Genomic DNA, 15,623 nt, shown 5'->3' on the forward strand with positions numbered 1-15,623 from the left:
CAATAAACATCAGCATAGCAAAAACTACCGCATAGTGTGTCACTGCAGGTGCAGAATATGAGCAGGGCGAAATAATAAAATATATTCCTATTATAATATGTTTTTAAATACTAAAAATTGTAAGTGATGTGATCTTCATAGCACACGGAGGCTAGTGCATGAACACAAGTTTATAATACAGCTATTACACATGGAGCTCTTCTGCCCCCTAGTGGACACAACTGGAAATTCCGCTAAATAAAGTGTTCAGTTCTATAGATGACGCTTTAAAAATCTTATTAAAAATGCTAGGGCATCTTCTTTTACTGGTTAAGAAAGTGGAACATAACATAAGATTTGTGTAAGTGGTGTTTCTGATGGTCAGAACCTCTTTAACAGAACCACGTACTAGATTATATTCAACTAAGGTTATTGTTATTATATGTTATAAATGCTCATTTCCTGGTACATTCAGGACTCAATACATTCTACGATACTTACTACATCACTTAATCTGGTGCTGATGAGGCTCCCTCACACACACTCACCAACACACACACACACACCTTTGACCTAAAGGGATTCCCTTTAAAAGCAACACCACCTCCTCTCCCATGGAACCACTGTCTCACAAATACACACATCAGACCTGTTGCTTAGAACGTGCTGCACTTGCTTACTCGTAAACCTCCCCATTGCTCTGTAGTCAGTTCTCACCTCTGATTGAATATTCCTCTGAAGTTGTAGTTGGCCCTGTAATTGTGGATGGGTTTGGGTTCCAGCGGCCTGTAGATGGCCGGTTCTCCTCGCTTCATCGCCAATCCATTCAGCTCCACAGTGGGGGTGATGCTGCCTGAAGAACACACACGCAGGTGCTAATGTGGAATTAATTAACAGACACCTGAACTGCTAAAAGTGCTAAAGCTCCTACTGTGAGTCACACTCGGACTGCTGAGATAACATGTATATATTGTACAAAGACTGACAGAGTGAGAGGCAGTGTGTGTGTGAGAGAGAGAGAGAGAGAGAGAGAGAGCAAACAGAAACAATAGAATAGCAACAATCAGTGCAAAGACTGCAGAACCCTCAGTGGAACCCTAGAATCATTATAGCATGGGATCATGAAGCTTCACAACAAAAGTATCTACAATCCTTAATGTGAAGGGGCTTTGTGAATCAGCAGAGTGAAAATTCTAGAACTATCAGACTGCACTTCTTTAGATAAATCTCACCTTAAAGCTTCTACAGTCCTCACTGTGCTCTCTGTGAAGGTTCTAGCACCCCGTGTGACATTTTTTTACGTTTTCAGTATAAACTGTATAGATTCTAGAACCCTCATGGCAAAGCTTCTAGAATCCTCAATGCGACAGTGCTATAATGCTCAGTGTAAACTGTACAGATTCTAGAACCCTAAGTGCAAAAATCAGCGACGTGGCCAAAGCCGCTCTACAATCCCCAGTGTAAAGCCAGTCCAGAGCCAGCGCTCTAAAACCCTTGTTTATTAGGATTTATTTGCTGGTTCTAGAGTTATGAGTGTGTATGTTCAAGAAACGTCAGAGCAAAGTCAGAGCAAAGATTCATAAGTGCAAAAAAATTCTATGAAACTCTACAATCCTCACTGTAGTGCTCTACAAACTGTTTATTAGAATCTGCTGAGTGATGGTTCTAGAGTTATGAGTGCATATGTTCTAGAAACGTCAGCGCAAAGCCCCTAGACTTTTAAGGATCATCACTCTAGAACATTCTAGAAACCGCGGAGCAAAGGTTCAAGAACCACACTGCAACGGCTCTAGAACCCGCAGCGCAACAATTCTCAGTGTAAAGGCTCTAGATTCATAAGTGCAAAAAATTAGAATCTGCTGAGAGATCGTTCTAGAGTTTTGAGTGCACAAGTTCTAGAAACGTCAGCGCAAAGCCCCTAGACTTTTTAGGATCATCAGAGTGAACATTCTAGAATCAGTCCAAAGCCACTCTACAATCCTCAGTGTAAAGTCAGTCCAGAGCCAGTGCTCTACACACCTTGTTTATTAGAAGTGATGGTTCTAGAGTGTTGAGTGCATATGCTCTAGAAAAGTCAGCGCAAAGCCCCTAGACTTTGTAGAATCATCAGAGTGAACATTCTAGAACCACGGAGCAAAGACTCAATACCCGCACTGCAACGGCTCTGGAACCCTCAACGCAAGAATTTCTCAGTGTAAAAGTCCGAGATTCATAAGTGCAAAAAAATCTATGGCCATTAGAACAAACCCAATGCAACTCTACAATCCTCACTGTACATGTACTAGAATCTGAAGGTTCTAGAATACTTAGTGCAAAGGTTGCAGAGCCTATGGTGCAACCCTACTAGAAGATTTTTTTAGGGCACACAATGCAAAAGTTCTATCAGCCTCAGCTTAAAGGTCCTAGATTCCTAAATAGAGAAATTCTACAGCCAATGCTCAAGTCAGTGCAACTCTATAATGCTCTACTCTAAATGTATCTGAGTCAACAGTCTGAAGGTTCTAGAACACTAACTTAAATATTTACAACAAAACCTTAGTGCAAAAGTTCTAGAATCCTGAGCATAAATCTTGTAGAACCCCCAGTGCTAGACTAGTACTAGTCCTCGGAGTTAAGGTTCTAGCATGCCCTGTGTTACAAACCATCAAGGCAATTCTAGAACCCTAACAACAGTTCTAGAACCGTCAGTGCAAAGACCCAGTCTTCACTCTGAAAGACACAGGCTTTGCGCTGGAAAGGTTAGTGTGCGGTCACTCTAACTGCCCAGTGCCACTCTAGAACCTGAAGGTGATGTAGTGAGTGTTGTACCTGGATTGGTGTGTGTGTCTGGTTTAGTGATGCGTGGCGGGGGGCGGGGCAGCGAGCTCTCTGCCAGCGCTTTATTGGCTGTTGAGTGTTGAGCTTTCTTAATACTGGAGCCTTCAGCTTCCCATACCTGCTCACCTAAACACAGCTGTACAGTAAAGATCTGCGCGCACACACACACACACACACACACACACACACAGTTAGAGAAATGCAACACTAACAATGAAATGTATTACATACACATAGATGTAAATGTATATTTAGGAACATATTTAAGTACAAATAAGTTTCCTAATCAAGGCATTAATATTCATGTGGTTTTCTCGAGTGGTTCGAGGATCTGAAGCGGTGTACCTTGGCGTGTGCAGGCCCCCGCTCGTTCAGCAGTTTGTACTGCGGCTGGATCCGGTTGAAACGGGCTAACTCATTCACCAGACACATCGGAGTTTTCTCTTTAGGGTTTGCCATGTTATCCTGGGGAGGAGCTGAAACAAAAACACATACAGAGTCATACAGTGACATGACGGAACTTAAAATCTCTTCTCTTAACAAACAATATTCTAGATGTTTTCGTCACCGGACAACAGACCCCTCACACTGCCGCTGTACTGTAACATGACATTCAATGGCATTTTTTAAAATGAGAAGCTGTAAGTTGACACCATAAAGGTTTTCACTCACTCTCTCTCTTACACACACACACACACACCCCTACCTGGCGGGACAGTGGGCACAGTGCCGTTGATAGAGGGCACGGCGTGCGCTGAGGTCTGCACTTTCACTTGAGCCATGCTCTAGATCTGTGAAAGGAGAGAACCGTAAGATGTTCCGTTCAGACAGGAAGTGCCGTGAGGAAGAGTATGTAGCTGATACAGATGTGGAACATACAGCTGACGCACCTACAGATGTGGTAGATACAGACGTGTACCCGACGTTTACGGCTTAACTTCCGTAATACAGATAAAGTTCTAGAATCCTCTGTGCGAAGGTTCTAAATTCCTCAGTACTACAGGTACAGAACCGTCAGTGGTGTTTTTCTAGGCATTCCATTGGGGGACTTTAAAATCCTTGGTGTACTAGTTCTAGAACCCGATCACCATAGGTTCCTGGGCCATCATTAGTGGAAAGTCAGTGCAACTCTACAATCCTCATTGCGAATAGATTAGTATCTGCAGTGTGACGGTTCTAGAGCGCTCGGTGCTAAGGGGGAACCCTTAGTGTAACCCAATAATCATTCTACAACCTACCTCCTATGACGTATTGGAAAGGTGCTGGAATGCGCGGCACGAAAGTGCTAGAATGCACAAATCTGTAGAAAGGTTCCAGAACCCTCGCTGCAAATCCAAGCTCTCAGTATCCCCACTGCACAGGTTCTAGAACAGGCAGTGTAAAGGTTTGAGAATCCTCAGTGAATTTCCTAGAGCCACAAGTGTTGATACGGTTCTAGAATCATCAGTACTAAGTAAAGGCACCTCTACATCTCGCCGCCTCATCGACGTCTTTGGATCCTCTGTGTGAGGGTGCAAGAACCCTCGGGGTTGCTCCACAATCACTGCTACAAAACGGCCAAGTGTCCTCGGCTTCTACAGCCCCCGGGGAACGCGATAGCGTGACGGTTCTAGAACACTCAGAGCAAAGGTTTTATTGTGGAGTCAATAAATGCCTTTGAATAACACATTCAGTGTATTTTAGGCCATTAGCTAATACATGACGGCTACAGAACACACACATTCGGACGCTTACGAAACAAGACACACTACATAAACAAGTGCTTGGCTCCCTGCTCAGTACTCAGTACTCAGCAGTCTAGCTATCCCTAGAGAGACACAGGGAAGACAATGTCCTGAAACATTCTCCAATTTCTACATGCTGGTCAAAAAAAACGTGACCGTCCCCAACGCTGACAGAAAAAGGTAGACGTCTCTCTATAAGTCAGACAGGTCAGTACTGCAGCTGGATCGTCCATTTAAACTGTGTTTACAGCATCAGCATTAATACAGTTTGTTTACTTTCTCGTCACCTTGACCTCAGGTTGTTGTTTTTATCCAGCTGATGTTCTTGATATTCAGTAACCTAAGGACTTGTCTTTGATTTTAGCTTAAAAACATAGTCAAAAAAAAGCCAGACAGAGGGCATTCATTATTTTTATCCTCATGAGCTGGAACCGCTGTATTTAAAGCCGCTCTGTTAGCTACTTTCAATAAACAAATGTGTGTTTGTTAACCTCGTTCTCTCTAAAACAGACATGAGATGGCTTAATACCTCAAAAGTTACTGTTTCTAACTTGTTTTTTTTAATGTTTGCTTTGTTGATGATTTAAGAGGAGAGCTCCAAAGGTCTGGAACTTTCTCTAACCGAGTTTAATATTTACTGTTCTGTTAGCTGTACGACTGAGCTGTGGTAAAATAGCTTTCCAACCGAACATATACGTGACTTCGCTAACTGAACGCAATCCTGTAACGTCCACTCGTGAACCACGCTTTGGCGCTGAAAAGCTCACAACAATGTGACTGGACAACATAGCAAGACAGTACACTGGTATCAGGAATAGAGCAAAGTGAGCCAGTTGTCATGTACAGATAAAGACACATCTGTTTTGCGTGGCTGAATTGCATTCTGGGATCTCAGCATTAATGTCGCATTGAATGTCACTGAAAAATGTCAGCAAGGAAAAAGAGCTCGTTATTTTGTTTTTGCGATGTAAAGCCGCATCAGTTACGACGAGTTGGAGGAATCGATCACTAACTTTATTTCTGAATAAGCTTTGATTCATTTTTGAGCCCTTATTTCCACTTTGTGGACAAAAAAAGCTCTGCCCACATCATTTGTCATACAACGTTGTCCTGCACGTTTATCTCCTTCAGTTCTTCGCTGCTTTAGGTTTCAGATAGAAATGTCCTGTGAATGCTATCCCGTGTATCGTTCCAGGCTCCGTGAAAAGTCTTAATCACACGATTTGCTAAGTGAACGAGTGAGATGACAAACAAAGCTATGAAAAGCAGCTGCTTCATCTTTGGGTGTTGTAAAGCGTCGCCTTCATCCATTAACCTTGAGGCGGCGAGCGCTACAGTTCAGAGCAATTTCCGAACAATATCTGTCTTTTCCAGTGACGCAGGTATTCGGTTGGTCCTTGGCTGCTGTAAGAGACGCATTGAGGCGCAAGTTGACACGCATGAACTTCTTTGAAGGAATCTGGATTGACCTGTGACGCAAAAGCAAGCAAGCCTACTGTATTTCTTATCGCTTTATGCGATACCGCGTTCATCACTAGGCATTATGTTTAAGCTTGGTGAATTTTTCTCCTAGAAAAACACCATTGTAACTACATTAGTATTGTGACATCAACACGACGACTTCTCCTGAGGAACATGGAACTCATCCACCAAAGTAACACCAGTCAGTGATGATTCCCATACAATGTGTTCAAGTTGATGTGTTCTAGGTTGGAAAATCTCCTTCCAGCATTCAGCAGGGATCAACTTCTATGAGACTTGCTGAGTGTCAATACATCCACAAACAAACACCCAACAAATCACTAAGCACCGAGGCAGAGGATCGTGGCGAGCTTATAAGATGGTAATGGTAATAAAATGGTAATAACTGATGAATAAATGCCTGCTGCAGTGATGTGATGTTTTAGTTCAGCTCTGGAATATCTCTATTAGTGAGTAGTATGTTAGAAACCGCTTGCTTTTACAGGGGATCTGCTTTTACGTGTTTCGGTCAGCTTTAAAAGGCTTCCCAGGTTTATATATTAGATAGAAGGAGCTCGAGAGTATTTTGGTTTTTTATTTGATTTCAGCCTTAGCTGCACGGTTAGCTGTTAGCTGTGTGTTTATCCATCATGGCTGAATCTCTCAAGTCCCCCTTGCGCATCCGACCCAAAACCTCTCCATCACATCACTCAGCAGCTTTAACAGCCGAACACACGCCTCGAACACACACGGACACACCAAACACTGCTCGCACCCCGGCGCAAAAACTTCCACCTCACACACTTCACGTTTCAATTGTGATTTCTTTTTACCTCTGTCCGCGGCCAGACCTCCAACATTGGCAAACACTAAAGAGAACTAATGACACTGGACCGAACCACCTAGCGGATGTGCGCCGGATTTTTATTTTATTTTTTTACACCTTCTCAGTCATTTATAAATCAGGTCTTTGCCTTACAGCGAAAATGTAAGGAACACAAAGAGTGCCGCACATTTGTGTAAAGTCAACTATAACCGCGGTGGAATTTAAATTTCGCGCATTAGTATACGAACGTCCCCCTATTCGTTTTTGCAAGCGTTGGTACAGTCCGACTTCCTGCTGCAGCAGCTGAAGAGCTTTTCCAAACTCCACATAGAGCAGGACGTGTAAAGGGGGGGGGGGGGTAGATAACATTTATTAAATGTATTATTTTATTAAAAAGTTGAATTAATTAGCCTAATAGTTTCTGTCTGGTTTCAATGGCTGTAAATGTTAATTATGTTAGCTTTTGGCTAATGTCAAATAGTTGTCGCGACAACGTTTTATATAAACTTTTCCATGTTTAAAGTTCAATGTTTAATGGATAATAATAGATGCACCGTGTCCAGATATTTTTTTGGCAGTGCAGAATATTTTTTTTTTCTAGATGCATATCGTGGTGCTTTGCATATTGCTGCGCATTTTTGAGATGCCTTTCTGCTCACCATGGTTGTCAAGGGTGACCGATCAGGCATAATATTATGACCACCTGCCTGATATTGAGTTGGTCACTCCGTTTGCTGCCAAATCAGCCCTGATCCCGTCATGCACTGACACCTTTCTATCAGAATCAGCATTCACTTCTTCAGCAGTTTAAGCAACAGTAGCTCGTCTGTTGGATCAGATCACACGGGCCAGCCTTCTCTCCCCATGTGCATCACTGAGTCTTGGCCTCCCATGACCGTGTCTCAGATTCACTGCTGTTCGTTTCTTGGATTACTTTTGATAGATACTGACCACTGCAGACTGGGAACCCCCCCACAAGAGCTGCAGTTTTGGAGATGCTCTGATCCAGTGGTCTAGCCATCACAATTTGTCCCTGCATCAAACTCGCTCAAATCCTTACGTTTGCCCATTTTTCCTGCTTCTAATACATCAACTTTGAGGACAAAATGTTCACTTGCTGCCTAATATATCCCACCCACTGATGCTGCAGAACAGTGTACATCTTATATTTAAGATTTAATTGAAGGTTCCTTTCTAGACGATACCAACATCATCCATGGGTTTGAACCAAGGGAGTAAAATTGGTCTCTCTGGGCAGAAGCGATGGCGTATTCTTGTGAGCTCGTGTATGTGGAAGAGGGCAAATAGCACTTTTCATCAAGTGTGTTTATTCTTGGCTAGATGTTCAGTTTATTATTTAACAATATTATTAGGTTAGAAAATCCTATTCACTTACAACTTAAACCAGACAAGAAGGTGTTATTGGTGGCCAGCACGTTGCAATTTTTCCTTTTACTTGAAGATGGCAGCAGACCAATAACACAATGTAGCATTTCTGTAGCTGGTTAAATTAGCTAACTATTAGATAAAGATGAGTGAGGTCACATGATTGTCTAACGCTCACAAAACGTACCTTGTTGACCCGAGGACAGTCAACACTACAAAATCATCACGTATGTATTAGTATGTAAAGATTTCGGACATCAAGTTATCTGATTTCGGACATCAGATAACCAAGCAAGCAGAGATTCCTGATTCTATTTGGTCAGAATCATTTTCTGTAGCAACAAATATCAATACCTTTGTTTTGATCATTTCTTCCCTACTACCACATACTCGAGATTGGCTCTATTAGAAGTTTAATAATACAGACGTTAAATTAGTCTTGTGTAATTACTGATACAGTGACAGTTTCTGTAAGGAGACATTTATTTATCATTCATGGAAGGAGTCTCCAGTGTTAGTTTTATTTCCCCACCAAATGAAGAATTCAAACTAACTAGCCTTAAGAGAAAATTGAGAGAGAGAGAGAGAGAGAGAGAGAGAGAGAGAGAGAGAGAGAGCGAGCGCTAGCCACTATACTGAACTTCTCACGGATGCTCTACAAAATTAAATCCTTGGATATATTGTTCATTAATAAGTTTAAAATCTGTTGGGACATTATTTCTGATGTATTAAAGCATTAGCATTAAAACATTTTGTTTAATGTAACTGTAACTTCACACCATTACATTCTGAAAATAGCAGCCACAAGAGACTACTTATATGGCCAAAAGTTTTGGAACACCCCTACAAATCACTGAATTCAGGTGTTGTTTTTCAGAGGTTGGGATCGGCCCTTTAGTTCCAGTGAAAGGAACTCTTAATGCTCCTTCCTGTTCCAACATGACTGCATACCAGTGCACAAAGCAAGGTCCATAAAGACATGGATGAGTGAGTTTGGTTTGGAGGAACTTGTGAGTCCTGACCTCAACCTGATAGAACACCTTTGGGATGAATTAGTGGAGACTGCGAACCAGGCCAAAACCGGGATGTCTGCCTTTACATGCACATGAATGTAATATGGAGCTGGCCCACCGTTTGCTGCTATAGCAGCTTCTAGGAAAGCTTTCTACAAGGTTTAAGAGTGTGTTTATGGGAATTTTTGACTATTCCTCTAGACGTGCATTTGTGAGGTCAGGCACTGATGTTGGATGAGAAGGTCTCCGCTCTAATTCATCCCAAGGGTGTTCTATCAGGTTGAGGTCAGGACTCGGTGAAGTTCCTCCACACCAAACTCACTCATCCATGTCTTTATGGACCTTGCTTTGTGCACTGGTGTGCAGTCAAGTTGGAACAGGAAGGGGTCATCCCCAAACTGTTCCCACAAAGCTGGGAGCATGAAATTGTCCAAAATGTCTTGGTATGCTGAAGCATTAAAAGTTCCTTTTACTGGAACTAAGGGGACGAGCCCAACCTCTGAAAAACAACACCTGAATTCAATGATTTGGAGCAGTGTCCCAAAACTTTCGGCAACATGGTGTATAATCCTTACATCTATAATGCAGTGTAATAACCAGTGGATTAGCCTGATCAAACAGAAAAACTCAGAACAACGAAAGTCTAAATAATCATTCTTTACTACACATGTCCATTTAACTAAAGAGCAACACACACAATTTAAATATACATATCGATTTTTTTTTTTTTTGCAAAATATTTCCTTCAAGGAAAAAAAAAAAAAAAAGAACTGAATATATACACAATAAAACACAAAATAACTGTAGGAAAAGCTGATTTCTTCTTGAGGGGAGAAAGTACCTGAGTCCTGAAAAGAGTGACCAGGAGAACAAACACACAAGTAAGATGATCAGGAGCGAAAATTCTTCACATTTAGACATGTGCCGATAATTCCACGTCTGCACTATTGTTATCGTGAACACTTCAAAATTACGTCAATGAAGTGAATTTACCGAAGTCGCGTTTTGCTAGTGGTGTGAGTAATGTGCCAGCCAGCGACCAGTTATCTATCTATGGTCGTGACTAGGAAAAGGAAACGTTTTTTTAAGCGCTTGTTTACATCCACGAAGGCATTTTTTTTTTTCGAATCGGAACTAATCGAAAATTTGCGAGAGCTCGTCTAAGCTAATGTTTTCTTTATCGTCATCATTCCCATGGTTACATATATGCTAATTTGCTAGCTAGCTAGTTCTGCGCTACATTCTACAGTGTTTAAAAACACTGTCCACTAAGAACAGGTAACGGTAAACATATCATAAAATATAACGTAATCACGTCACAGGCTTGGTTAAAATGGTAGACGATCATGATATGAAAATCGTATCGGCACATGGCTATTCACAAATCGCTAAGCTCTACGTCGTCTGACTCGCAGCCCTTTCGAAACGCTTCCATTTATACAAATAAATAAATAAATAAATAAACAGCAGAAGCCTGGCTAACATTCGTTACAGTCGTCAATCTTAAAAATAGTTTTACGTTTCTATCACTTTCAGTGGGACTACGCAGGCAAGTGCAAATATTTCACTTCCCTAATCCCAATACCTGCTTATAACTTTTAATCATGGCTTACCGACATCCCTACTATGTTGCATTGGTGTTTGGAATAACTTTTATATTTAGCCACTTTATTAGGAACACCTGCCAGTTGATTGAATTATCCAGTCAGCCAATAATGTGACAGAAGGACGACGCAAATACAGGGATTCAGTTCGTGTTCACACCAAATATCAGATTGGAAGAAATGTGAATTTCAAGCGTAGCTCGGTTGCAACTATTTCAAAAATTCGAGAATGGTGCAAGAACAAAATAAAAAGCATCCAGCAAGTGTCAGTTCTGTGGGTGGAAATGCATTGTCGATAAAAGAGCTCAAAGGAGAAAGAACGGATTCAGGCTGATAGGAAGGATACAGTAACTTCAATAACTACTCTTTACAACAATGGTGAGCAGAAAAGCAGCCCTATGTGGCGGATGAGCTACAAAAGCAAGAAAAGGAACCTGAGGTGCAAGCGGACCCAATGTGGACAGCTGAACATGGGGGGGGAGCAGGCACCTTGTTTTCCAAGTCACTGCAATAATAAGTTTATCTTTATTCTAATGTTTGATGTGAACATTAACTGCAGCTTGTGACCTTGCTGTCACATGATTGGCTGATTAAATAACTACATAAATGAATGGTGTTCCTAATAAAGTGATCAGTCAATGTATATTCGTATTTTTAAACAAAGGAGAGGGTGCACCAACCGAGCTTAAATAACTGGAAAAAATTGAAGAAAATAAATTAAAATTAATAATAAATAATTTCTTGTGTAATAAATATAAATTTGCCTCTACCAACAATTTATTGAAGTATTCACAATAAACGTACCATGCATTTTAAATATTAATGAGTATATATAAACGATTATCGGCACATGCCTAGTTCATTAAACAGAAATAAATGATCGAGTGAGGTTTTCGATTTTCAACTGTTCTGTGCCTTCATAGAGAATTTCACAGTGCATATAAACATCAAACCAAAACAGATGCACAAACGCATAAGCACTTAATGCTAAAGTCGTTTCCAGATGAACCAAGCGATTCAGGTTCGTTATTGCACAACAGAAATAGAAAAGAACATTTCATTCAATAATAGGTTCAATAAAGTAGAAAAAGACAAAGGCTTTGTCTCAAATTGCATACTATGCACTTTACTATAAACTGGACGTACTAATTTCTCAATTTAATGCCGGACTTTCGTTGTTTTTTCTGGACATTTGAAAACATTTGGCTAAAATTCAGTTCAGCTGAACTGATAATCTGACTAGCAATGCGAAATTACTCTCTCGCTCTCTACGCCAAGAGACTAAAGATAGCCTGCATAACCTAGCTAGCTGACTCGACTCTGTAACCTGAACAGGGTCAATAATAGTGGTCCTTTTGTATACAATGCTCACATTACAAGGGGTTAGTGCACTACAGAAGCATGCGATTTGAGACACGGCTAAGAAACCGAAATTTTTTCTTAAAAAAAAAACAAACAAAAAAAAAAACAAACAAAATGGAATTAAGACTCATTGCTTAATCCGGTATCCATCTGGGGTCAATCCTGATTGGGTGTTTTCCACCTTTATCTCTTGATGTCTTCGCTTTGATTAAAGCCGTTTTGTTGTCATCGTAATGCTGGTCCTTGAGTAAAAGTTCGCGCCCTCCGTTTTCAGTCCGAGGCTCAGAGTTCAAAAGTTTAAAAAGTGCTAATGTACGTCAGCAGGTACTTCTTTCTAAATGCGTTGTCAAGTTCAGCATCAACATGTATCATCTGCAAAAATACATACAAAAATAAATAAATAAATAAATAAATAAATAAATTCCCATTCTCACTGCGCCACTTGGACCAAGAATGCGCATATAGCCTTGTCACAATAACTGCCTAACCTTTTTACTACAGATTACGATTAAGCTTTATTAAAAACATATTCGTAAATATTAAAAATGAATATTGCAATTTATACTGTAACACTGTTGAATCTGACTGGTCTGATGGTCAAATATAAAATATATATATATTTATATATACACAAAAATTTGTATTGCAAGTCGAATTTTTCCGTAAGAAATAACAAATGTGGATAATTCATTCCAGCCTCCCAAAAATATTACCAATATTCCCAATACGAAGCGTATGGCTGCTTACAAAGAACTGACCCAAGCCTCGCATTCCATGTCAAGGATCCTAACAGGAAGTCATGCCACCAAGCTTGGGCTAAAAATAGAAAAGACCACCCATGCACCACCGATCTGTCAACAAAAAAACGTAGCTTTTTAACGCATGCCAAAGGCAATGTTGATATCGTGGGTTGACTCTTTCGCAACAGCTTTCACTGACTGAAAAAAAATTGGTAAAATTTGTAAACTCGCTTCCGTTGGCTTCGCTTGACTTTCCACTGATGCCAAGAAGTTTTGAACGGCTCCCGGACATACGCGCAACTTAGCTGGCGTTCCATTCGGTTCGTTCGTACGCCAAAAATGCTTCGTATGGCGATGCAAATTTCTATTCTCAAAGGTAAAAATTCGTAGGGGAGGGCATTTGTATCCCGTGGTTTAACTGAACACACACACACATTATTATTGTATATATATACATACATATTATTTTATTTATTTATTTATTTATTTATATTATATTATATATATATATATATATATATATATATATATATATATATATATATATATATATATATATATATATATATATATATATATATATATATATATATATATATATATATATATATATATATATATATATATATATATATATATATATATATATATATATATATATATATATATATACACACATATTTAAAACTACTGAACAGAATTCCTACTTATATAAACCACTGACACTGGAGACTCATTCCAAAATGCTAACTAAGCATTTCCGGAAAGAAAAGCTCACCAAATCAATAACAACACATATACAAAAAAACAAAATATAAGGAAACGCTTATTTCGCAGTTCCGAATGCGTCTCCGGTGACAACTTTCTTGTTTTTCCAGATGTTCCATGACATTTGTAACTAGACGCTGTGATATAAAAAGGAGAAATGCTCTGAGACATGCTATCACAGTGAAATAACACCTGGCTATTGAGAGCTAACCTCCCTCCAAATTATTGATCACTTTCCTATAGCATACCCTATCGTGTTCACTCTTTACTGCTGTCTCTGATAATCAGTTATATACTGTGGAATGTTCTCACCGTGATACCACCATTTAGTCTTCTTTGGGTTTTTGTTACATGTCCGTACATAAAAGGAGTTATCAGGAGGCCGTCTCTGAAACAGATGAATGGGTGAAATCGACTTTAAAGGAGCAATATGGGATTTTTACAAAAGGTTTTTCTGAGCCTGAAATAAAAGAATCTAGAAAATCTAGTCTGACTCATTGCAGATCCAGGTTTCTCTAAGGCATCACTGAGCCTGTTTGTTTCTGGTTTTTCTTGTCTCTTGGCTGTCAGGATAATAAATAAATAAATAGATAGATAAATAGGGCCTACCTATCAAAATGGAGAAGCCCCTGAGGCACATTTATAACAGATTTGAATCTGGTCTCTCAAAGCACAGGAGGTCTGAGACCGAGCTTGTATGATATAACGATTTAATCATTTCTACATGATATTACACTGCCATGGGAGCCGATGACTTTTACACAGAATATATTACATTACCAGTCCTAACAACTTTTCTTTAAACGTTTTTGTTCTCCTCCTGGTTCTATACTGAATTCTTACTCTCTGATGGAAGAGACCATTTCTGAGACACATTTAGACAAGTATAAATACATTTTCTGTACAATTTCGGATGTGAGGTAGACAGTCAGATTTGGATATTCTGCTCCATACAGCATCTGACTATCTACCTTCATTTGTTAAACCTTATCTTAATATAACCTAGACACAAGATGCATAGAATAATCCTACAGGTTCAAAAACACTTTTAGATAGACTAATCTGAACATACTGTGCTTTTCCACCACAAAAAGAATTGCTGTTTGGTTCGTAAAATCAGTTCCACCAGAATCCTTCCAGCCTTGAACCATAGTGTCACCATGACAACTCGTTATTAAATAACTACAGTTTGTAAAAAGGTCTAAATTAAATCACTCAACCTACACTGGCTCCATGTCCATGTCAAAAAGGAGCAATACAGAATTATAGTCAGCAAAACAACCAAGAAACATTACACTAGATATAAGGTTTCTGGATTTTGTGTGTGTGTGTGTGTGTGTGTGTACCTTCTCCTTGCAGCTGGACAACATGCTGATGATGCTGAGACACACAGACTGGACAGACAGTGCTGGTGACCAGTCCTCCGTTAGAATGGACAGGCAGATGTGACCGTTGCTATAAATATGAGGATGGACAGGAATGTTCTCTCCTGTAAACATTACCTGGAGACACACACACACATACTCAATCAGGTTATATTAATATGATATGTAATCAATAATCCAATGTATAAAAGATCTGTTAAAAGTTACCCACCAAGTTAAATAACAAATGATTTACTTTTTTATAAATTTTGACACAGAGGCCACACCTCCTTCCATGAGACTGATAAAGAGAGGCCACAGCTTTTATATGGGTCCTAACAAGCACATAGGCCACACCTCCCTCCCTAAGACTGATACAGTTAGTAAGAGGCCACACCTCTTACAAAGGGATTAACAAGCACACCTGTATCAAGAAGACTGCTAGGAAGAGGCCACACCCCTTACATAGGAACTACCAAGCACATAGGCCACACCTCTTTCACTGAGACTATGAAGGACAGGCCACACCTCTTACATTCGGGACTGAGAAGCCATTACACCATACCTCCTTCTCTGTGA

The 15,623-nt window shown here is 40.0% G+C and overlaps 2 protein-coding genes across 5 annotated transcripts in view; both read right to left on the reverse strand.

The window, feature by feature from the left end:
• Window positions 1-6,889, reverse strand: part of stau2 (staufen double-stranded RNA binding protein 2) — an 87,221-nt gene extending 80,332 nt beyond the window's left edge. For 2 of the 4 annotated variants that reach the window (XM_058376948.1, XM_058376952.1), the window contains exons 1-5: window positions 6,815-6,889; window positions 3,503-3,587; window positions 3,142-3,272; window positions 2,788-2,947; window positions 697-832 (exon numbers count right to left, since the gene is read on the reverse strand). In XM_058376948.1, coding sequence (XP_058232931.1) covers window positions 697-832; window positions 2,788-2,947; window positions 3,142-3,272; window positions 3,503-3,578 — 503 coding nt within the window. In that variant the 5' untranslated portion in view covers window positions 3,579-3,587; window positions 6,815-6,889. Of the gene's footprint in view, window positions 1-696; window positions 833-2,787; window positions 2,948-3,141; window positions 3,273-3,502; window positions 3,588-3,686; window positions 3,968-4,034; window positions 4,161-4,259; window positions 6,765-6,814 lie in introns of those variants that run through there. The other 2 variants (XM_058376949.1, XM_058376951.1) reach the window with 2 other exon arrangements.
• A 2,959-nt stretch (window positions 6,890-9,848) lies between these two features.
• ube2wb (ubiquitin conjugating enzyme E2 Wb) overlaps window positions 9,849-15,623 on the reverse strand; it is a 9,923-nt gene continuing 4,148 nt past the window's right edge. Inside the window, exons 4-6 of the mRNA XM_058376895.1 lie at window positions 15,027-15,182; window positions 13,993-14,068; window positions 9,849-12,544 (exon numbers count right to left, since the gene is read on the reverse strand). Of these exons, the coding sequence (XP_058232878.1) occupies window positions 12,531-12,544; window positions 13,993-14,068; window positions 15,027-15,182 (246 nt within the window). The 3' untranslated portion in view covers window positions 9,849-12,530. The remainder of the gene's footprint in view (window positions 12,545-13,992; window positions 14,069-15,026; window positions 15,183-15,623) is intronic.

The sequence above is a fragment of the Hemibagrus wyckioides genome, linkage group LG23 (assembly GCF_019097595.1).
Source record: "Hemibagrus wyckioides isolate EC202008001 linkage group LG23, SWU_Hwy_1.0, whole genome shotgun sequence".
NCBI classification, from domain to species: domain Eukaryota; kingdom Metazoa; phylum Chordata; class Actinopteri; order Siluriformes; family Bagridae; genus Hemibagrus; species Hemibagrus wyckioides.